The sequence below is a fragment of the Amblyomma americanum genome, chromosome 2 (assembly GCF_052857255.1).
Source record: "Amblyomma americanum isolate KBUSLIRL-KWMA chromosome 2, ASM5285725v1, whole genome shotgun sequence".
In the NCBI taxonomy this organism is placed as follows: domain Eukaryota; kingdom Metazoa; phylum Arthropoda; class Arachnida; order Ixodida; family Ixodidae; genus Amblyomma; species Amblyomma americanum.
The window spans coordinates 73,468,262-73,493,176 of NC_135498.1; the positions used below are offsets into that span (position 1 = coordinate 73,468,262).

Below are 24,915 nucleotides of genomic sequence, written 5' to 3' on the forward strand. Positions count from 1 at the left end.
ACTTAAGTTGCAGCTGTAAAACTTTTGGCTGTTGTTTACCTAAGCCTGTGTATCCCATTGACTAAACACAGCCCTTTTCGTTACTTTGAATTACGTTGTAATATAGCGGTTATACAATTTCTCCACTTCTTCGAAAACAGTTTCGTTCAGAATTAAAAAGGTTTATAGCAAACGCGTTTGCTTCCTTCGTACGTACTCCATTAATTTCAAAAAGTTACAGAAAAATATCGAGGTGAATATCAGGTTGGTTGCCGAGAACAGTTTCCTTGAGTGCACGAACAGTCTGATTTCAGAAACGGCTGTTTTCAAATAGGTTGTGGTATCGCAACTCTGAAATGCGCCTTGAGTAGTGCCCTCATTGGAGGCTGTCCCTGGGGCATATATTCAGCTATAGTAGGACACAAATTAAAAAAAATAGCAGTTGTCAATACCTCGACACGGTCCGCGGCACGCTGTATTACTCCGCCAGCCAGTCCCAAAAGGAAACGACATCAACTTTCTAAAGTTTGACTATATTATACATGCCAGGTATAAAAATTCAGAAGTTTATAACATTTTTCGTGATTAGCTTCATGTTTAAGTGACAAGAGAAGCTTTAACAATGGACTACATTTTTCTCGTGAAGGAATTCAGTGCGCCGGTCCTAAATGTGGATGGAGCTTCGCTGCAGACTTTAGTTGTAATTTACTATACCTTTCTTCCCCCTTGGAGCAGATTAGAAAACTCTGCGCTTGTTATCAGGGTGACGACAATGCGGCTCAGAGCCTTATTACAAAACATTTAACAAAGGACATTTTGGTTTACTCGTAGCCTGAGTTTCTTTCGTGAATTGACAGAAAAACGAGGCATCTCTGTCTTCATACTGTGTTCGAAAAGTAAAACGCTGCAAGAAGCTTTGGTGAACTACTAAGTCTTCGGTGTGCGACAAGCAACAGAAAAAAAACGATTGCTCTATAGCTATAAGAAATATTTTCAACAAGCCAAAGCAGAAATTTAGGCATATATATTTTAGTTCAAGAATGTTATCTCAGACTTGCTAAGCGAAAAATTTTGAAAGAAAAAAATGAAAAATGGCCAGGCTTAGCTTGGTTAAGCCAAAAATGCGTTGCATATCTCGATGGAGTTCCGTGCTGCTCCGTTGACTCGATAGGCTATTGACTCGATCGCCATTGAAACTGCCCGTGTAGCAGCACTCGATCGCCTTTGAGTCGATAGACTATCGGTTCGAGGGCCCTCGAAATGCCCGTGTGACAGGGGTATAAGACAGTCCCAACGAAGGAGCGCGGCTCTTTTATACATATGCCGTGACGTCAATCACTGCGCAGCGCCCCTAGCGGGAGGAGCTTGAGTCAGGTGGTGGCTTTGGCCGCGCGCGACCGCGCCAGTTGGGGCCCAGCTTTTTCTCCGTGACGTCACGCGCCGGCGCAGCGCTCCTAGCGGGAGGAGCGGGAGTCAGGTGGTGGCTGCGGCCGCGCGCGACCGCGCGAGTTGGGGCCCATCTTTTCCTCCGTGACGTTACGCGCCGGCGCAGCGCCCCTGGCGGGAGGAGCGGGAGTCAGGTGGTGGCTGCGGCCGCGCGCGAACGCGCGAGTTGGGGCCCAGCTTTTCCTCCGGCTGTCGTGACGTCACGTCACGTGGTTTGGTGGCTGCCCGGCCGCACCCTAGGGCTGAACTGAGTGATTGCAATATGCAACGCATATAAGTGCAAAGTCTTCCTGCTCGACCTCGCAGCCTGTTTAAAAGCGAATTATACCCCTGTCACACACGCATATTTAATGTCATTCGAATCGAATCACATTAGCGTCTAATGTCTTTAATCGGCTGCTACAAGAGAACGCTTCATGTCATAAGCTTCGAATGATGTTCACCGTAGAATGAGCTTGCAGCTCTCATTGGCGTTCTCCTTGCGCTGCCGCGGTGGCTGAGTGGTTTTGGCGCTCGGCTCCTGGCCCGAAAGACGCGGGTTCGATCCCGGCCACGGCGGTCGAATTTCGATGGAGGCGAAATTCCAGAGGCCCGTGTGCTGTGCGATGTCTGTGCACGTTAAAGAACCTTAGGTGGTCAAAATTTCCGGAGCCCTTCACTATACGGCGTCTCTCATATCCTGAGACGCATTGGGACGTTAAACCCCCATAAACCATAAACCATGATTGGCGTTCTATCTCGAACTAAATATCTACTCTGGATACCTGACACGCAGCTGAAACAAGCAATGCGAAAAAAATTGATGACGGCCTAGCTGTGTTAGGCCAGCATATACGTGGCGTAAACGCGGCGACGTCTGGTTCGGAAGAGTTAATATTTGAGAGGCGCGCATTCACTACATGCGCCTATATTCCTGGTTAACCCTTGAGCCGTTGTGGCGGAGTAGTGGCGTCTCCGCCGCAAGCGCCAAAAGCCTTGTCTCGAATCCTAGCCTCGACGTAGGGTTTTTTTTTTATTCAGTGAGTGCGCAAGGGGTTGACCACGTGGCTGGTTACGTAGTGCGGAGCACCTCCCGGCGGCGCCGTGGCTGGTTACGAGGTGCGGTTTCCAGAGGATGTACAGACCGGCGAGTCGCGCCCGCTGTGCCCTGTCTGACATCACTGCTCCTCGCGCATGCGCAGCACGGCTCTCCAGGAGCCACGCGAAACTGCTCAACCTCGGCCAGTGTAGCTTACGCTAAAAAAATTAATGTGCGCACAGCCGAAGTTGAAAGTTTTATTCATTAAAGTCTGCTAAAAAATGGTAAATTTGGTGTGAAACTATTCTCACTAGAGGCTGTCGTGGGTAGTCAAATACTCCCGGTCTCAGCAGCGGCCAACGGCAGCGGCAGAGCGTGAAGTATGTCCCTACCCGTGACCGTCGATCATTATGGGTTCTGCGTTTCTTGTTGATTGGCGGTTCACGTGAGTTAAGCTAGGCTGTAAAGCTGTAACATTTAGGGCTATAACGTTGTACAGCATGACCAAATAATATTTGAAGCCTATAATAATGCACACCAATATTTTCACCGCTTTAAAAATACTACACAATTTCAAATACCTTTTATGCGTTAATTGTATCGTTTATTTTTCAGTGAACGCTATCACTATCATTTGCGAATGACATTTTGGTTTACAGTGTAGCATCGAAAGAGACTGAATGCCCCTAGATGCATCGATAGCCATTCATTTCTAATGACGTTAAATTGTCCAGTGTGACAGGGGTATAAGTGTGGTTGTCCCGATTTTAAAACATCTTTCTATATTCATACTAGCACGTCGTTTGGAGGTGTTCACCAGGAATTCTACAATTTTTTGTATATCTAGAAATTGAAAACTAACTTTTTTAATGAACTTGTCCACATATAGTTCTTATACTACAAAATATTTTTCCGCTCAAGCAATGTTGCCCCAGGATCCCGCCTGAAAGTCACGAAACTCAATTTGAAATAGTTTGATTTACCGAGTGAATGGTCTCGGTAAATTAATGCCCTCATCGGTTCTAACACAGGAAACGGAATGTATAAGGCCAAAAAACAGCTTTACAAAACTCGACTCGTTTGAAGTATTCGTATCATAAAGTTTCGCGAGATATAACTAGCAAAAATGTAGCATGACAATTTCCGAGGAATCCTGAGGATGAGGGAAGGTACTCCTTATTTTCAGGATAGGTAAAGCATTCAAGCAGCAATTTCTAGACGCGGCCAGAAATTCTGTGGAATTGGGCAGCAAATTATGCAGCCTGAATTTGTTCCATGGTCCAGTTTCATGATTCTTTTTCTAGGTTGCTCAGTAGATATAAATCATTCACGCATCCACTACTTATAAACACACATGCTTGCAATAATAACTAAGGTGCGCGTAGTGTGAGGAGATTGATGTTCCCCAGTGGTAGAAAACGAACGATCGCACTGCTCCAATTTCACTGTTGTGTACCACCCAGAGATTTCTCCATCTTGAACATGTTGAAAATCAACCATTGAGAATCATGATTTTCGAGCGTGTTTAGCGTTCCTACAGAGGAGACATGCAAAGCTCCAGCGTCGAACGCAGTGAACTGTCTCGACTATCAACATAGGTCATGACGCAAAGTTTCTGGCCAATCAGAAATTCAAGCGCGAAGGACACTACAAATTGCAAAATGGCTTAGCTTGTGGACACTTCAAGTAACCCAAAAAAATAAATCTTCAGTACAAAACGTGATAAAGTTAACCTCACGAAGAAACGGGGGCTCTGAATTTCCCGCTACTTGAAACTTCAAGAAACAACTGCACAAGTGGTCTTAAGTGCGAAGCAATACTTGATAAGGTCAAAGCAGCTCAGTGAGTATGTGTTAACCTTCACCTTGACGATGACCTTAGCCAGACCATAAATAAACGAAATTAATATTGTCGCGACTATGATTTAAACCAGCGGCTGCGCGAACAGATCAGCTTCGCTGGCCCCTCCACGAGAGCACTATGCTTTCACTGCAGCCCATAGCGCCTCAACTCAAACTGCAATTATCTGTAATGCGAAAGTCCTGAGTGTAAAATAAATGAAATGAAATGAAACACACTCTCGCGCTCTGCATTGCACATCATTGTCTTCATCAACTAATACCACAATCAAACTAATGTACACACTCTCGCACTGTGCATTGCACATCGTCGTCTTCAACCACTAATAATACTGTGGAACTAAAATAGTCGCCAGAAGTGCCCACGACCCAGCAAAGCAAAACCGTGATCTAACCAGGCTAAACACATGCTTTTGCACCTCTACTCGGATTCACTATGTTAAAACCCTATCACTTCTTTGCCACCGCTTTCATCGTTTTTTCTTTAAAGCATAAAATACTTTTTGGTGCCATTCTCGGAAAGTTAGGGCGAACATCGTTCGAATTTAAAGCTGAAGATGAGGGGAGAATGTCGTCCCGAGAATAAGACTAAGCTTTCCCGAATTTTTTTTAAACTCTTGAATGAAAGGTTTAATGCAGAAAAAATCTTATGCTCCAAACAGGATTTGAACAAAGGGTTGCTAGTTTTATTTTACTTAAGGCTATAACAGCTTTTGCTGCAAAAGCGGACTCCTGTCGACTAGCTCGAACTGGGTCACTCTCACTGTCGCGTGCCAACGGAAGGAAGTTTATTGATGTAGATTACAAAGATAGGCGTGTGTCGCAGAAACCACACCTGCCGAAATGATGAAGCCAGCTGATGCAGTCGCACGTAACCCCGATGCCGGCCTATGACTTGGCAGGCAGGTCTTCGAAGCTTATGTAAAATATACTTGCTCATGTGATAACTAGAAGTCAGTTCGACACTAAGAACAGCATTGCTAAAGTGTGGCGCCAATTTGTTATGCAGCGAAACATAAAGAAGAAAGCAAATAAAAGGCCTCCTACGATAGTTAAATTTCAGTAGCATATGAGAGCAAAATATCCTCGAGAGATGAACCAAGAAACACTCCTTGAAAACTTTGCGACTGGCGCTTTTTTTCGCCCCCGCATTTTCGTGCGGTACCCGCGCTCGTTCGTTTCCTTTGTGATAGCATTTGCGTGTGGTTAACTCATTGGCTGCAGAGAAAGTCCATAAATCTACCGGAGCGAACACTAGCATTTTTGTAGCTTCCATCCACCAGACCGACCTCGCATGAAGCGCTTGATGCCACTGCAAAGTAAATTGCACGGGAAAACAGAATTCAGTCAACTTACACCCCTTTAGTGCACTACACATCTGATGCTGTTTCGCACGTAGTGTCGGTCGAGAACGTGAGTTTTAACACGCAAAACAATTGCACAATGTTTCAACGTGTAGGCTGCAGTGAGCCAAAGAAGCGTAAGTTGACCACATGCTCAGGCGGAGCGCAATGATTCGCAGCGCTTAGATTAATCTAATAAATTATCACCACCCTGCATTTCTGCACCAGTGGCCTCCAGCAGAACGAAGGCGCGCAGTCTTTTTTTCTTTATTGAGAGCTGGTGGTACAAGCACACGGTACTTCTCAGATATTTTTCAGCATATCGCCAATCATATCCACCTTTCCACTGCGCGGAAATTACCGAATTCAACGCGCTCGCGGCAAACATGACAAGTTGACGATGTGCACGCACGCGCGTCTGTGCGTGCTAAAAAGAAAAAAGCAGAGACTTTCCAGCCTCAGTGCAATCGTAGCCTGCGAAAAGTGGCTCAATTAGATGGATTCACTAAGAAAGAAACCGCTTCACTGGCCTACTAGCAATCACAGCAGAGCGTGAATGACATTGACAGATCGCTGTTGTGAACTTTTTGCATACAACACCCACACGTAGCATAATTGCACTGTTTGAGCCTAAATATAATGATGATGTCCTCAGGCCTAATGGTACATAACCACGGTAGAGGATTGGCCAGGGTTCATTGCGGATACAGACGGACTCATGAGCAAGGAGTGGAGTGTTTGTTAAATTTTTGTCTTATAATGAAATGTTTACAAAGAAATGAAAAAAAGAAACGGGAAAGAAAAAGCAGTGAGCTCTAAATCTAGCAGAGGAATAAGTCTGATGTAATTATACAGTCGTGAATATAATCGCACACTGGTTACAGGACATACCCCTTGGCGGTATTCAAGCGAGGGGATATCCATGTAAACTTTACGGAGCGATGCGAATCCCCGGAAAAAGAGGAAAAAGTGACCTACGGACACAATTTCGCCACAACATTCAAAGGTTGGTGATAGACAATCCCGATGGACTTAAACAACGATTTAGTCCCAGCATTCTGCAGCGCATGCGGTTCATGGACACCTTACATTAACTTGAACTATGCATCCGCACACTACAAGGAAATGCCAGGCGCTGAAAATCCGCCGCAGCAATTCAAGGCTCATGGCTCAAGATGTAGAGACATTGGATATATTGAAAGCGTCCTATAGTCGAGTGGACTCTATTTGGGAGGAACGGGGCAATAGGTCCACCTAGGGTGGACCAAATATTCAGCGCGAATACCTGCATCTGGCCTTTCTCCTCCTCGTCTGTTCTGTGCTCATTTAATAGCGAGAAACTCTGCAATCTCCGAGCTGGTTCCTACGCTCGGCGCGCTGCTTACTGCATATTTCGGCGCCCATTGACGGCGAAATATCTTCCCACGCGAAAGCGCTGCAGACACGTCAAAGCCGCAGTTGCACTGATCAACACGTGGCGTTCGCCACGTGAACTTCGCGTTTATGCAATTTTCTCTGCTAAAATAGGTATGTTTTCGTCAAAAATAAGATATTTGTTATCACATGACGTCAACCTATCAGTATGGCATGACTTACTGCATTTTTCAGTATTCCTTTAAAGCAACTGGGTCGTTGCCACGTGTTGTCATGCATACGACGTGGCCCTGACGTGAAGCGTTAGCAGCGCTGGAAAATGTGTCGAAGAAAAGAATGGGGCGCCACGGCATACTGCTCTAAAACGCTGCGACTGTGCCCACAGGCAGACACCACCACCACCGCTCTGTCGACTACCACGTCGATGCAGCAGCAATAAATATGGTCGCGGTCACGCAGTCCACCGCGATACGTTGAGCGCGAGGTAACATCAGACATTTTTTTGCCGGGGGGAGGGGGGGGGGGGTGCTGTATTTCTCTTTGAAAGCTACACATTTTTAAAGCGCCTAATACATGCGTCTAAGTGGCCCATTCAGTGATTGAATAATAACATTTGGAGCATAGAGACATTCTAGAAATGTATATTCATTTTTACCTTTAATTAAGCAACATGTATGAACCAACTGCTTAATATATGAGCAATGAATCTTGGCAAAAACCAGCGTGTCCTGGAAACTGATATAAAATAATTGCTCTTATCGTTATATCAGCCTCAATTTATATATACTGATTATGCAACTTTTGCACTTGCTATCAACACAAAAGCGCTAGCTACTAACAAAAAGTTTTACCGAACACAATTTTGAGAGTTCAGTACATGCACCAGAGCTTCTGTGCAATAACAGAAAATCACCTAGTTGAATGCATATAATGCTTTTGGAAGAAATTTTGCTTAAAAAGACACTTAAAGGAAGTCCATCCATTTATTGTTCAGAGTAGAAATCTATTCTCTGCTTTGTTTCGATACGTGGACGTTTCTCCTGCACAACAATTAACAATAATTACTGATGCAAATTCAGTTAGCAACTATCGAGTCAGCCTATTCAGACTCGTGAAGTAGTGACCAAAAATGACGGGTTGTCACCGCATTGAAGTAATTGGCAGCAGAGCAAAGGCTCTGAGATCTGTTCTGAAAAGTCTGGACGCATGTAATTACCGGCAAAATCTGCATACGATAGTTACACCTGTATTTCTTTTCTGGGCCTTTTCTTGGTTCTGAAAGCTCCACTTAAGATTAGAGAGGTCTCTTTGTTATTACAATTCCGTGCCGTATCAATTAAGCCAACTCTCATTTATCATCAATGTCCCCTTAAATACACAAAACTGTGTTTTTAGAATGCTTCGTTTTGTGTATGGTCACGCTATCGCAATTCTAGAGTGCGACTTGAGAACACTAGTGCTTATCTTTTCATTGAGCTGCCTTGTCAAGCAAGCCTTTCCTGGTGTTTTCCTTTATCTTCCTTTCCTTGGCGAATTTTTTCGAAATCAAACGTTTGCACTTGTGCAAGTGCAAGTGGGTTGCGCACCATTCTAGGCTGCTGGTTGGTTCGAAACCCACCGCCGGGTACCCACCGCTAAAAATCTGTACAAGCGTCCCCCGGCCTGGCGCCCGGCTTTGTCTAGGGACGTTCGCTTGGGAGAAGTTTGTAAACACCGCTGCGACCCTCAAGGGCAAAGCCCAGTTTCAAACGACCACGTAGCTTGGTAAAGGTGTTGCCTTTCGGTTAACGCTGTTCGAACGCGAGGAAAGCCTTGATGCGCTGTCACTGGGCGCGCGCACGCCCTAGCACAACGGCATCTCCTCCTCAAGGAGTACAAAGCAGCCCTTTCGCAAAGAAGGTAAATCCCTAAGCGCCACGAGGTCTCCGCCACGACGCCGCCCCTCTCGCGAGATGCACACACAGTCGCCTGTAGATCTTTCGGCTGAACGAAAAACTCTCGGCGAACCTTCATCCGCTGGCACACAGCAGCTTCAGCCTGATCATGTCTGCTGGTGTTTCGTGCCCAAGAGTTCGAAACCGTTCATGAATTATTCTTCTGCGCAGCGAACAAAAAACAATAAACACTGTGTGGCCTTTTGTGCCGTCAGATCGGCCCTCGTAAAATCATGCCTGCACAATGCTCAAACCCAAGCAGAACATTTTGTCGGCCCAATATTGCAACAGGGTGCTTCCATTCTGGTCCTTTGTAGGGCCGGCCTTTGCGCACACGGTTCCAATGTGGGGCCAATTACCTGTGCTGCTTGGGAAAGCTTTTCTTGAACAGGTAGCTATGCTGAGAGAGACAGGGTTCCTGGAAGTGGCCCTCTCATGTCTATGCGACAGAAGTTCTACCGGGTCTCATACGGCCAGCAGTTGGCGCAAGCGTGAAAGAAAAAGGATTACTGCAATCCCTTAAATTCATAGAACTTCATATTGGCTGAAAAAAATAGGTGTACGTTTTCATGTTGACGTCATTTTCTTTGCTCCCGCCAAGCTTTTCTGTCTTTGCATGCCCGTGGAATAATTGGTAGGGGTTCAACTTCGTTAAACCGAGCAGACTTGCGAAAGCAGGTGGTGATTATTCAATTGCAGGAGGAACTTAAGCTCCGCCTTAAGGGCAGGACGCGTTGTATTTTATGGTTTAATGCCATTATAAGCAGGATTTCTCATTCCCTACTTAACATTCATAAATGGCCGCGAGTCCTCATACCACTACGAGCGCAGTGGGACAGTGGTTAATTAATGCACCACTGAACTGCCAGGTGGCTGCGCCTATCACAGTCGCCCGCAGCGATTGTGCGACCCAAGGTGTTCAGGTATGCACAGACGGTACCCGGTTGAAAACCTGGCGTATTGAATCTTTCGCTTCAAAAACAAGCGGTCGCAACACCCTGTTCCGTCAGTAAAGTCTGTGGCGTCAAGCATGTTAACAAATGTGTTGAATGCTGTAATATTGCAGTAAACAAAATTCTGACGAGGCGCGGCCATGCTTACATCGGCCAAACCGGCCGCTCCTTAAAAATATGCCTTATGGAGCATAACAATTCTTTTAACCGAGACGGCTATAATGTGGCAGACCACTGCCGTTGAATTTGACCATCCTACGAAAACGTAAGCGAAGTGCACCAAAAATTTCAGATCACCACTGTTATTTTTATACGCCTCAACCAATTCATACGCGAGCTTGGGCCACTGCAAACGCGAGAACACATTCTTTGCGATTAGATACCCGCGTTTGGCTGACAGCATTCATTGCCTATCTTGTCTCGGTGTAGCCCAGATAGCTGGCGCACGGCACGCGCGCCTTCGACAGAGCGCGAAGGCTCACGACAAAAAGCGCCTGATGGTGGCGCAGAAAAGTACTAGGAGCACTAATTAAAACTGCTTGCTCTTCTCGCTAGTCGGTGTGTTATGGCGCTGCAATCGGCACCGCAAACTTCAGCACAAGTTCCCCATAGGAAGCGTATTACATCGGAAAATCCATTGTGACGTGCATCAGCACCCCTTCAGTCACTCTAACAAGCCATGAAATAGCTTTCCTAGATGGCACTTGATTTTATCTCCTGAATTCCTTCTTTTGGTGCTGACATTCGCTGCATTGTAATACGCGTGTATTCTGCGCCTGATTAGGATCCCTGTCGCGGCTTCATTAAATTTTAGTTTCCTGTTTTCTTTGTATCTTCGCCTCTTTTATACATACGTTGCTGTTTTTTACCAAAAAAACGTTCAGTTGCGGGTGGGTGGTTGTGTCGTGCTGTCGTTTTGTTCTCTGCGTCTTCGTCTTTTTCGCGCTCATTAACCATGAACACGTACCAACTAGCCCAACCTGGCACGTTAACTCAATCGTTTGCCCTCGTTACTAGGGCGTTTTACTTGTGATTCATAACGACATTACGAGACTTATCTCGTAGGAGTTACTGCAGAAGAATAGATATTTGATCTTCTAGGTAAGATGTCATACTGAATCTGCCAGCGTGAACGAAATGGACAAAAAACGAAACACGAAAACCCCTGCTCTCGCAATTGAAGTTTATTGAAGCATACAAAGATCACACAGCCAAGCCAAGCAATACTACAGAGCACACAATAACCAATTTTTTACGGCAAATGACATGACATGAACGCCTCCGTAAACTGCTCTGATGAAGAAAGTAAGCCATGCTGAAGTTAGCATGGTGTACAGTTCACTGACAGATTCGTCACCTAGTTGCAAGATATGCATATAGCCTCAATGATTTCCCGGCTAATCTGCAATAAAAGAACAGGAAAAAATTCTGTAGCGGAGAGATATGTGTAGCAGCTTTTGCACCCTTTACAATGATCCACCAAATTGATTTCCTGTCGTTCCCTAAAGACCACTCGTGCTCTACTTATTGAGCACTAATACACCTGCCAGTTAGAGCTACCTGCACCCTTCGACAACACAACGGCATTTGATAAACCACATTCATTTGGCAAGGACGGCTGATCTCATGTTTTTCGCCCGACAGGAATATCTGACTCAAACCTCATACGCTGCCTAAACCTCAGCGATGTCACAGATTCTAGAAACCTTATTCGGAGCAGTGAACACCAGTGCCACGGCATACCTTTTTCGACATTTACACAAATTACACGGCAACATATGTACTTTATTTGCTTGAAAAGACCGGTCAACTCGTTGTGTTTGTTCGACGTGTAGGAATGCAGTTATGGCAGCTCATAAGCTGCAAATTCCTTTCAGGTAAGGAAAATCCTTGTACTCGCCTATCGGGACATTTTGGTCCGTAGAAGTGCCGTAAGCGTTCCACAGTGCGTCTGAGATGCAAGCCCCGCTCCTAGGCTATTTTTGGAAAAACAGGTGCAGGAGGCAATGCCACTTCCTTTTTGGCCCCTCGCTGTCCAGCTCTAGTTAGTTCTCGCAAATCTCCGCACAACAGCCTCATACCTTTTAGCAATTTATCGCCCTCTCTAAAAGTAACATGGCTGGGAAATACTCCGTTCGTTAGCCGAGAAGTCTGTTTTTGGGAATTAGACCCGTGCTGTGAAAGTATAGATTCATCAGGAAAGACCCCAGGGTGGACCCCGCAATGCCATTGTGTGCGGAGATTCAAAGAAGGATGCTCGCGCAGGCTTCTAACAGCAGCACCACCTTCGTACGCTGCATCCTCAACTTTTCCGATCATGGCCGGCGTCCCCACGTGGCTGGATAAGGGAGCTTGGGCGTTGGTGCTAGAGAAATCGGGGCCTGTGCGTCAGAAACGAGGGAAATAGGTAACGGTCTGCATGATGAAGTGCGCCGACGACCAAGAGGTGCGTCATTATTGTAAGATAAGGCCAACGCCGCTGCAGTTGAATAAAATTTGCTTGTCTTTGCGTGTTCGCCAATCAGCCGGGTTGCGTCTGTGGAGGCGCTATAGGGATACACGGAATATTAGTTAAGTGCGACGGACAAAGAGAGAAGTCAGGAAGCAAACAGACTACATGCCCATGTTAGCAAAGTGTATTATAGCCGACAGACTGTATTATAGAAATATTATCGAGGTGGCCTCGAGTTCACATTACTGCAAGTTAGCAGGTGGCATTGGTTGCAGTTCTCCGCGTTCGAGTCGCGGCATATGCTCTCATGAAGGCAGTTGGCATGGTGGTGCTGCATCCTCGCATAAAGAACGTCTCAGCCGTATCTGAGAGGCGCGTGTACTGCTGAGAAATGCGGGGGCTCTTCGCCTATTCGAAGCATCGTGTTTCGTAGATTAGTATCAGACGTGTCGCAGTTCTTGTTGAGAAGGAGAATAAAAGCATCGCCGCGGGTTCCTTTGAGGAAGTGTCCAACCTCATCGCTCTCAGATGCGTGGTCGTCAGCCTTGATGCGCAAAACTAAGATGTCTAATATGATAGGTTTATGGTTTATTTGGGTTTAACTTGCCGACGTTACTCAGGCTATGAGGGACGCCGTAGTAAAATGCTCCTGAAATTTCGACCACCGGTCGTGCTTTAACGTGCACTGACATCGCACAGTACACGGTCCACTAGAATTCCGCCTCCACCGAAATTCTACAGCCGCGGCCGGGATCGAAGCCGCGTCTTTCGCGTCAGCAGACGGGCGCCATAAGCACTAAGCCACCGAAGAATGCCTAAAATAAAGCTTACAACTTCATGGTGATTTTTCCCGCAGCAGGTGCGCTCTTTCCTCTCTGGAGATTGGCGATTGACAGGTTTCCTCAACATATCAGAATGCTTCAACTTGCAGACGCCCCAGCACGTTATTTCATCTTTGTGGCTTTCAAACCGCACGCTAGCCGTGCCTTTCAAATAGAATATAACGTAGGCCAGCAAGAGAGTGAGATTTCACTAGTCACGGCTGCTCACACGACCATACATGCTGACCCAGTACTCGACATCTAGTGTATTTGTGCCGCACAATGTATCGGGATCAGAAAAGTGCGAAATGATGACCGTAGGGACGGCGGATGTTGGTGTGGCCTATATGTCGTTCGAAACAGGCAGCAGAGCTTGGTACATGAAGGCACCTGCGGACTTCAGTGTTATGGCTAGCCGCAGCCTGAACCTCCACCACAATATACGAAAGTAATATGTTTACACAAGACAAATACATGCAATGAAAGAGACGGCCAAAAGCAGTGCCAAACAGCTATGATAATGTGCGTCGAACCCGAGCAGGCACTTTATCCTCTTCTTTCTTGAAACCTACGGCAGTAACAATATGCAGCAAAGTATCCAATAGGTATACTGACACTAGAAAGAACACGAGCGCAAAGCACGAATACACAGAACAGGAACACAATACAGCACCACCTCCCCCAGCTTTCCACTCTACTGGTATCATGATATATGTTTGCTTTGAAGGAATGGACAAATGCTGGCTACTTGAACAGAATACGCCTGCTTGTGTTCTTCATCAGCACTGGCATCAGAGTGAAACGAGTGCAGTTTTAGCAATTTTCTATAAAAACCACAAACGCCTTGATATCGGCGGCAATTACGTCGTAAGATGCTAATTGAACCAAACTTCTTTGACTCCTGCCCCTTCTGTCCCATTCCTGTCTGCGAGGTGGACACAAAACTCTTGCTTTGGACAAGCCCCTCTTTTCTTGCTATCGAGCAGAAACACATGCGCGGTGCGGACCACCCCCAGGCCGTCCACCAGAGGTATAAAAATGCATTTTTGAGCCGTACCACTGGATGTTACTGGACTTTCTTAAAAAGGGCAGTGTGTACATATGTTTGTGAATACTTTATTCCAGAAGGCACACTGTCGAAATAAAAAGAAGCCCAACTTCTTTCTGGGTAATTCAACTTGATCTTTCGACATATTCTACACCAATTTCAACGAGAACTCCTAACCCCCCGTGCTAATCAACGTAAACCAGTGAGAGCAGGACACTGGAGGAAAATGACGGAGAGGAATAACAAAAATAAAAAATTTAAACGTTTTCAGCAAGAGAAATATTCCCTAAGAGAGGACTGAACTGCAAAATAATGGGTTAAATTACAGAAAGGAATACAAAACGCGCGTTAGGGCATCAAGGGCAGAGAAGCAATATTCTTTATATTCAGCGCGTATATAAAAAAAACAGTAAATAAGACAAAATTGAATATATCACATCGGCACCGATGGAGCGCTGTTCGAGAAGCTGTCTTGCATGCGATCGTCATTTAAGTACTGAAATCGTCCTTCCTATTACTTGCGTCCTTGTCAAGGTGAGGGCGGGGTACTCCATTACTGTTCGGGGCGCGTACTGTCTCTCTATATGCAGACTGCACCGCAAACTTACCGAATAACAAGGTCATTAAAATTCGAACCGCCTTTTTATTTCAGCTGAAGTTTCCTGTAGCCGCTTTCTTGCGCAAAGCAAGCTGGAGCTCCATTTTGTATAAAAAGCCCCATCAACTATGACCACTCAGCAGTTGGCTCAACCGCAGCTCAGTCATCATGGTAAGCACCCTTTTCATTGCTTTAGATTTCTTGTTCCGCTTATGAAGAAACATGAAAAAATGATTGAGATAATGGATTATGCAAGAAAAGTGAGCTCATTATTCAAAAGAGTGGCCCCTAATATCTATACCTAGGTCCTAACGATTGCGGCAACAGCGGTTAACATCTTTCTTGAATGCATATTTCAAGTATGAGACTTATTAGGCGCTGCCGGTAACACCTATGTAAGCAGTAAGGACATATAGTAATGTCTTTAAATGTCGCTACCAGACGGGTGTTATAAAAGATAAGCATTCCAAGTTCTTATTTTGGCAGCTACGCTGTCTGCAGCCAGGTAATGTAGGTATAACTTTAACGTTTTATACGCGCCTCCCAGGAAAGTAACAACGACCCACAGTTCGCCGTTTAGGAGTTCATACAAGCCCTCTGCAAATAGAAATATCCCACGAATTTTATTTTCCAGATCCGTGCTTGCGTCCTCTTGGCTCTTGCCACCAGCGTTCTTGCTGGCTACACCGGCTACGGCCTCGGCTATGGCCTTGGCTACGGTGGCCTCGGCTACGGCCTTGGCTACGGAGGCTTGGGCTACGGCCTCGGCTACGGAGGTTATGGCTACGGTCTTGGCTACGCTGGCTACGCTCCATCTGTGGCCACCGTTGCCCACGCTCCAGCTGTCGCCACTGTCGCCCACGCTGCCCCAGCTGTGACCACCGTCGCCCACGCTGCCCCAGCCGTGGCTAGCTACGCCGTCTCCCCAGCTGTGACTCGCGTTGCCGCCTACCACGCTGCCCCAGCTGTCGCTACCTACGCTGCTGCTCCAGTTGTTGCCGCTGCTCCAGCCGTCACCACTGTCGCCCACGCTGCCCCAGCCGTCGCCACCGTCGCTCACGCCGCTCCAGTCGCCACCTACGCCGCTGCCCCAGCTTTCGCTGCCGTCCACGCCGCCCCAGCTGTTGCCACCACCACCGTTGCCCACGCTGCCCCAGCTGTCGCTGCCTACCACGCCGCCCCAGTCTACGGCTACGGTGTTGGCACTCTCGGCTACGGTGCCGGCCACTACGGTTTCGGCCATGGTCTCCTCGGCTACGGCCTGAACTACGGCTACGGCCTCGGCTCTCCATTCCACTACGGCGCTCTTCTCCGCAAGAAGAAGTGTGAGTATGAGTTTATATCCGCGTTAATACGACAGAATATAGGTTAGTCCGCAAAACTTTCCGGCTTCTTTGTTATGAAACTCCGTCATCGGACGAGAAAAATTGCACTGCCTTATGATGTCATCAAAACCTGCCCACTGTGGCAGGTGGCGACCTACGCGCCATATGATGATCAAACAACCCGCCACGACTGGTGGCATTTCAATGCAATTGCCACCCGTGGACGTTCGCGCTGGGCATGAGCATACCGGAGCTTGGAAAGAGCAACCGGGGTCTCAGCCTCACCAGTGGCAGTGTTTTAGCCAGCCACCTGCAGAGTAAATTACAGATAGCTTAACCGCTGCACAACTGTGCCAACAGTACTACGAGAACTCCCAGCAATCTGTAAATGCGATTGAAATGGTCGGGTAATCGGCAACGCGTGACCCATACTGGACGAATCGCAGAGAACCAGAAAATTTGAAAAGCCGTGGGCCAACAAATTTTTAATTAGTCCTAAAGTCCACCAGTGGGAATTTTTTGGTAGATTCAGGTCGATTGTTTAGTCAGATTGGGGTGATCACATAAGATAATTCAATGGCAAGTACTTGAATACTCTAGAAGGTGTTGAGTAATGCATGCTATGTAACGCAAGCGAGCCGGTTCAAACAGGAGTTTTAGCTGGTAAATCTCAAGAACTTCAGACCCCGAATTTTAATATCATAGCAGGCAACATAAACGCTATGATATTTTTTTAAGAATGTGGTTAAGAAGTACCCCAAATTCTTTCGCGCGCCCTGCGCTGAAACATAGCGCCGGAAATGCATCTAATCGTCACTCTAATAAGAACGCTGCTGTTCTGTTCCGCATGAGGAACTTCGTAACCAACGCGTCAATTTTAAGACAAGTGCATTTGCTGTGGACCATAACTATTAACCTTGTAAATGCAGATGCATGCGTTTTATGCTTTGCTGGTAGCTTTTATAGATAGAATGGTCTAAAATAATTACTGCACTTACGGTTTAGGATTACGTTTTTCTCAGTGTAGCATACTACAAATCCTGTCAGCGTCTGTTATGTCTAACTATGAATATTTAATTTTCCTTCGTTTTCAGAATTCTTCCAGCTGCATCTCATTCGACTAACAAGAACACAAGTTATGGCTGCCTGTTCTCTCTATGCGTGAGCTTCGTGCAAGGCGCTGAAGGAGAAATAAAATTATTTTCTACAAAACTACATTCCTTGTCTCTAAGTTTTCCGCTCATATTGCACCTGCATTTTTATCATTTTTTATTCTGCACATCTACATTCAATTCTGCTTTCTTGTCAGGTGGTGTACAAGAGTGTAGCGAGGAAGTGTCTTGATGCTACCTTAAGAGCCGAAAAATTATTGGGGGTCAAGGGTCCTTGTTACGTTTCTAGTATCCCATGAAAAGAGACGACAAGCACACTGTAGTGACCGCTTGGTTATGCGCACAGTTAGTGTCGAAGCTTGCATAATGTTGACCAAGGCAATCAGGTTCTTTCAAGGCCATGGACATCGGGACGCCAGTCACTGGGGATCTTGCAGTTGGTTGCGTGGCAGAGTCCACTGAGCGTTTAGGTAAGGAGCCTACACAGCGACAACACATGACAAAGAAAACAAAGAAATTGTGATGGGTACAATAAACAATGCAATAATAACCAAATAATTATGAAAAATGAAATACAACTGTGCCTTTACATTTATTGTTATTTATTTTATGCCTGGAGCAGAGAGAGAAGCCTACATTAAGCGGTCATAGCCAGCTGACGTAGAACTAATATCTTTAAGAGAGGAAGCCGTTATAGATTTAATTTACCTATACAGCCCTCAATTTTGCCGTGAAAGCAACAGCGTGATCCGTATGAGCTTAATTACTTGCCAAGTTGTCGCAGCTTACGGAACTTTCCTCAAAAATGGAATTGCACAATAAAAGTTCATTTAATCCTATTCGATTCAATTGTATAGACGCCACCATGGCTATGTGGCAAATTTAAGAGTAAAAAATCTCTATCTCTACGGGTGAGCGAGTGAAGGAAAAGAGGAAGTGACGGGTGGCCCAGTGGCTTGGCAGGTTATGATAAGAGCTGAGGAATGTGCCACCGAAAGTAGGCTGTCACGGGAAGACCCACACAGAGGGTGGGTACCATGGAAGGAGGAGGTTCTGATGAGGGAGTAAGAATGCGCCACCTGAGGGCGGTGCCACGGCATAATGTAAGGCCATGTGGCTACACAAAAGGTATAGCAGTTTTTGCTGAGTCACATCCAAAGCCGTGAAGTCTAGCTCTAAAAATGGTGGTGGAAAATGGTTGTGGCAAATGGTTGCGAACGGTGGTGGCAATATGCCTTTGCATGTGCCTTCAAAGTATCAATAGTAAAACTTTAAAAATGCCAGTGCTATATGAGTATCGAATTATGAAATTTTACTTTAATGAAGCAACACATTTAATCTAGCTACTTAAGTTGCAGCATGGAACTTGTGCCTGTTGTTTATTTAAGCGTGTGTATCTCGTTAACTAAACACAGCCCTTTTCATTATGTTTAATTACGTTTTACATTGTGGTTATACAATGTCCCCACTTCTTCGAAAATTGTTTTGTTTAAAATTAAAAAGTTTTATACCAAATGCGTTTTCTTCCTTCGATTACGTCTCCATGAATTCCATAAAGTTACAGAAACACATCGAGGTGATTACCAGGTTGGTTACGGAGAAACCTTTCCTTGAGTGCATGAACAGTCTGATTTCAGATACGGCTTATTTTTTTCAGATCGGTTGTGCTATCGCCACTCTAAATTGCGCCTCCAGTAGTGCCTTCATTGGAGGCCATCCCTAGGGGCATTTCTTCATCTATAACAGGATACAAATTAAAAAAAAAATATCAGCAGTTGTCAATTCTGCACCACGGTCCGCGGCACGCTGTATTCCTCCGCTAGCCAGTCACAAAAGTAAACGAAATCAGCTTTATAATGTTTGACTTCATTAAACAAGCCATGCATCAGAATTCAAAAGCTTATAACTTTCTTCTCGTGATTAGCTTCTTGTTTAGGTCACAAGAGAAGTCTTAACAATGGACTACTTTTTTGTCGTCGAGTGAAGTGAACTGAAAAAACCTTTATTGTCCAACAGAATGAGACCACCTCATCCAGACCTCCCCTGTCCCATACCCTCAGTTGAGGGAGGAGGATCAGGAGAGATCCGGCCGCATAGGGTAGTCGCGTCAGGTGCTGGCCAGGATCTCTTGTATCCCGGCGGCCTCTTCAGCCAGTCGGTCGGCGGTGAGCTGGAGCTCAGGGTCCGTGCTCCGGAGCAAGGTCTCACAGGCGTCTCTACTATTAATGCTCTTTGCCCTGCCTGGGGATTGGCTACACTCTCATATTATGTGGTCGAGGGTCCCTCTCGTCCCGCACTTCTTGCATTTATCGTCCTCTATTTCTGGAATGATATGTTTGCTTAGAATTGGGTGTGGGTAGACATCTGTTTGTAGACGCCTCCACGCCACCACCTGTTGATTGTTGAGGTCTTTGCTGGGGGGGGGGGGGGGGGAGTACCTGCGATGTTGTCTATAATATTCTGTAACTTCCTGACAGGAGATTAGTCTCCCTTCTCTCCCGTGATCTGCGAACGGTGGCCCGTCTTGTGCAGCTCGGTGGTAGAGATCTCGAGCTACCTCGTGGGCCGCCTCGTTGCCACGGACAGATTCGTGCGCGAGGGTCCAGATTATATTGATTGTTCTATTCAATCTCGCTTGTATTAAAATTTTGGCGGCGAGGGGAGAGACTCTCCTTCTACTAAAATTTTGGACTGCAGCTTTGCTGTCGCTTATGACGTATTTAGCTTTCGAACCGACGCAAGCTAGTGCTATTGCGACCTCCTCCGCCGTCTCGGTGTTTGTCCCTAGGATAGTTGCGACCGTGATGGGGCTACCCGCTCCGTTCACTACCGCGAAGGTCGTGTACTGACTATGTCTATCGCCCGCTGCGTCTACGTGGGCGACCTCCTCCTGAGGCTTGTCACCGCAGATGCGTTCTGTCACCTCTGCCCGCATTTCTCTTCTTTCCTGGTTTATTTCTGGGTGCATGTTCTTGGGTAAGGGGGGAATCCTGAGATTGCTCCTAATCTCCATGTCGATATCCTCCCTCTGTCTAGCTCCCCTGTCTGTTTGGAGTCCGACTTTGGCTAGTGCGGCTCTTCCCTCATGTGTTGTGCTGAGTCTCTCTAGCTGTGATGTCTGGACTGCTTCTGCGAGATCTGTAAGCGTGTTGTGTATGCCCAGTGCTAGAAGTTTTTCTAAGGATGTGCACATGGGCAGGCCTAGAGCTTTCTTGACGCACTTCCTTATGAGAGCGTCAATTTTGTTCCTCTCTGCTGCGTCGTCGAGGAATTCTGTGCGCCGCTCCTGGATGTGGGTGGAGCTCCACAGCAGCATTTAGTTTTATCTGACTATACCTTTTTTGCTTGCTGGGGGCAGAGCATGAAAGTCTCCTCTTGTTATCAGGGTGACGATAATGCGGCACAGAGCCTTACTACAAAACATTTATCAAAGGACATGTTGGTTTGCTCGTAGCCTGAGTTTCTTTCGTGAATTGACAGAAAATCGAGGCATCGATGTCTTCGGAGCGTATTCGAAAAGTAAAATGTTTCAAGAAGCTTTACTAAACTACTAAATCTTCAGTGTCTGACAAGCAATAATAATAATATTAATTGGTTTTTGGGGGAAACGAAATGGCGCAGTATCTGTCTCACATATCTCGGTGGACACCTGAACCGCGCCGTAAGGGAAGGGTAAAGGAGGGAGTGAAAGAATATAGGAAGAGAGAGGTGCCGTAGTGGAGGGCTCCGGAATAATTTCGACCACCTGGGGATCTTTAACGTGCACTGACATCGCACAGCACACGGGCGCCTTAGCGTTTTGCCTCCATAAAAACGCAGCCGCCGCGGTCGGGTTCGAACCCGGGAACTCCGGATCAGTAGTCGAGCGCCCTAACGACTGAGCCACCGCGGCGGGGTCCGACAAGCAACAGAAAAAAAACGAATGCTCTATAGTTGTAAGAAATATTTTTTCAATAAGCCAAAGAAGAAATTTAGGCATATATACTTTAGTTCCAGACTGTTATCTCTGACATGTAAATGAAAAATTTTGAATGAAAAAAAATGAAAGTGCAACCACATCCTGTTTGACCTCGCAGCCTATTTAAAAGCGGATTCTACGCCTGTCCCACAAGCATATTTAATTGTCATTTGAATCGAATGTCATTAGCGTCTAATGTCTTTAATCAGCTGCTACACAAGAACGCTTCACCTCATTAGCTTGGAATGACGTTCAACGTAGAAGGAGCTTGAGGCACTCATTCGCATTCGATCTCGAACTAACTATCTACTCTGGATACCTGACACGCAGGTGAAACTAGCAAAGCGAAAAAATTGATGACGGCTTAGCTCTGTTAGGCCAGGATATACGTAGCGTAAGCGTGGCGACATGTGGTTCGGAAGAGTTAATATATGAAAGGCGCGCATTTACTAAATGCGCTTTTATTCCGAGTTAACCCTTGAGCCGTTGCGGCGGAGGGGTGGCGTCTCCGCCTCTAGCGCCAAAAGCCCTGTTTCGATTCCCAGCCTCGACGCAGGGCTTCTTTTATTCACTGAGTGCGCAAGGCGTTGACCACGCGGCTGGCTACGTGGTACGGAGCACCTGAAGGCGGCGCCGTGGCTGGCAACGTGGTTCTTCACGCGGTTGGTCACATTACCAGTCACGTGGTTGGTCACGTGATGCGGTTTCCAGGGGATGCGCAGACCGGCTAGGCGCGCCAGCTGTGCCCTGTCTGACGTCACTGCTCCTCTCGCATGTGCAACACGGCTCTTCAGTAGCCGCCGCGAAACTGCTCAACCTCGGCCAGTGTCGCTTTGGCTACATAAAATAATGCGCGCACCGCTGAAGTTGAAAGTTTATTCATGGAAGTCCGCTAAAAAAATAGTAAATTTGGTGTGAAACTATTCTCACTAGAGGATGCCGTGGATAATTATTACTCCCGGTCTCAGCAGCGGCCAACGGCAGCGACAGAGCGTGAAGTACGGCCCTACCCGTGGATCATTATGGGTTCTGTGTTTCATGTTGGTCGGCGATCCACGTGAGTTAAGCTAGGCTGTAAAGCTGTAACTTTTATGTCTATAACGTTCTACAGCGTGACCAAATAATATTTTTAAGCAAAATTTATTGCCCCAGGGCGCCAATAATGGGTGAAGGTGTGATGAATGATGGAGTAGACATTAAACGAATGGAAAAAGGTTAGCTGATTTGATGAAGTCAAGTAGAGAACGATGGTACGGTCCCTGCGTCCAGGCAATGTATGAAGCAGGGTAGCTTGGTGAAAGACCTGCTACCATCAGGTGCCGAATCCTTGCAGGCTTGAGAGCTGGGCAGTCCCAGATTAAGTGATGAATGTCGGCCTCAATGTCCTCGTGTTTACGTATGGGACCCCCTAGCCGAGTAAACAATTCTCGGTACTGAGGCCACTTCCGAATAATATTTGAAGACTATAATTTTGCAAAGCAATGTTTTCACCCGCTTTAAAAATACTACACAATTTCAAATACATTTTGTGCGTTAATTGTACTATTTGGTTATTCACTGAACGCCATCACTATAATTTGCGAATGACATTTTTAGTTACAGTGTAGCACCTAAAGAGACTGAATTCCCCTAGATGCATCGAATGCCATTCTTTTCGAATGAAGTTCACTCTTCCAATGTGACAGGGCTATTAGTGTGGTTGTCCCTATGTTAAAATATCTTTCTATATTCATACAAGCACGTCGTTTGGAGCTGTTCGCAGGAATTCTGCAGTTTTTTTTTCTCTACCTGAAAATTGAAAAATAAACTTTTTTCATGAATTTTTTCACATATAGCCCCTTATACTACAAAATGTCTCTCCGACCAAGCCCTGTAGCCGCAGGATCCCGCACGAAAGTCACGAAACACAATTTGAAATAGTTCGATTTACCGACTGAATGGTCTCGGTAAATTTATGCCCTCATCTGTTCCAACATGGGAAGCGGAATGTATGTTGCCAAAAAATAGCTTTACAAAACTCGACTAGTTTGTAGTATTCTTATCTTAAAATTTCTCGACATATAACTAGCAAAACAAGTAGCATGACTATTTCCTAGAAAGGCTAAGAATGAAGGAAGGGACTCCTTATTTTCAAGATAGGTAAAGCATTCAAGCCGTAGTAACCAGACGCGGCCTGAAATTCTGTAGAATTGGGCAGTAAATTATGCTGCCTGAATTTGTTCCCTTGTCCAGTTTTTAGGTTGTTTTTTAGGTTACTCAGTAGATATAAATCATTCACACATCCATTTCTTATATGCACGCACGCTTGCAATATTAACTAAGGTGCTCGTAGTGTGAGGAGATTGATGATGTTCCCAAATGATAGAAAACGAACGATCGCACTGCTCCAATTCCACTGTGGTCTAAGTGCCACACAGATATTTCTCCATCTTCAACATGTTGGAAATGAATCATTGAGGATCATGATTTTCCAGCTTGTTTAGCGTTTGTGATGAGGTGACATCCCAATCTTCAGCGTAGAATGAGTGAACTTTCTCGAATATCAACATAGGTCATGACGCAAAGTTTGCGGTCAATCAGAAATTCAAGCGTGAAGGACACTACAAATTGCGAAATGGCTTGACTTATTGGCACTTCAAATAACCCAAAAATTCAATCTTGAGTACCAAACAAAGAGTAACCTCACAAAGAAATTGGGGCTCTGAATTTCCCTTTACTTGAATCTTCAAGGAACAACTGCACGAGTTGATTTTAGTTCGAAGCAATACTTCAACGATCAAAGCGGCTCAGCGAGTTTGTGTCAAGGTTGACCTTGATGATGACCTTAGCCAAATCATTATTAAATAAATAAATATTATCGTTTCTGGAATTTTAACCTGCGGCTGCGCGAACAGATCAGCTTCGTTGTCCACTGCACGTGAGCACTATGCTATCGCCGCTGCAGATCACGCCTGAAGTTAAACTTCAATCCCCTGTAATGCGAAAGCCCTTAAGGTAAACTAACCGGAATGAAACACACTCTCGCGCTGTGCATTGCACATCGTCGTCTTCAACAACTAGTACTACTGTCTAACTAATATAGTCGCCCAACGTGTGGACGACCCAGCAAAGCAAAACCATGATCTACCCAACCTTAACTCATGCTTTTGCACCTCTACTCGGTTTCACTACGTTAAAAACCTACCACGTTTTAGCCGCCGCGGTGGCTGAGTGGTTTTGGTGCTCAGCTGCTGGCCCGTAAGATGCGGGTGCGATTCTGGCCGCGGCGGTCGAATTTCTATGGAGGCGAAATTCTAGAGGCCCGTGTACTGTGCGATGTCAGTGCATAGTTAAAGAACCCCAGGTGGTCGAAATTTCCATACCCCTTCACTACGGTATCTGCCATAGCCTGAGTCTCTTTGGCACGTTAAACCTCCATAAACAAAACCTACCACTTTTTTTGCCACAGCTTTCACCGTTTTTTTTGTTTGAAGGATAAAATACTTTTAGGTGCCATTCGCGGAACATTAAGCCGAACATCGTCCGAATCTAAAACTGAAGATGAGTTGAGATCGTTCTGCCCTGCATAAGACCGAGCTTTCCCGAAGTTTTTTAAAGCTCTTGATTGAAAGGTTTAATGCAGAAAAAATCTTAAGCTCTAAACAGGATTTGTACAAATGGTGGCAAGTTTTATTTTACTTAATGCTATAACAGCT

At 45.9% G+C, this 24,915-nt stretch overlaps 1 protein-coding gene across 1 annotated transcript in view; it reads left to right on the top strand.

The window, feature by feature from the left end:
• Positions 1-24,915, top strand: part of LOC144119757 (uncharacterized) — a 70,330-nt gene that overhangs the window by 39,415 nt on the left and 6,000 nt on the right. Inside the window, exons 7-8 of the mRNA XM_077652301.1 lie at positions 5,702-5,715; positions 15,433-16,154. Coding sequence (XP_077508427.1) covers positions 5,702-5,715; positions 15,433-16,154 — 736 coding nt within the window. The remainder of the gene's footprint in view (positions 1-5,701; positions 5,716-15,432; positions 16,155-24,915) is intronic.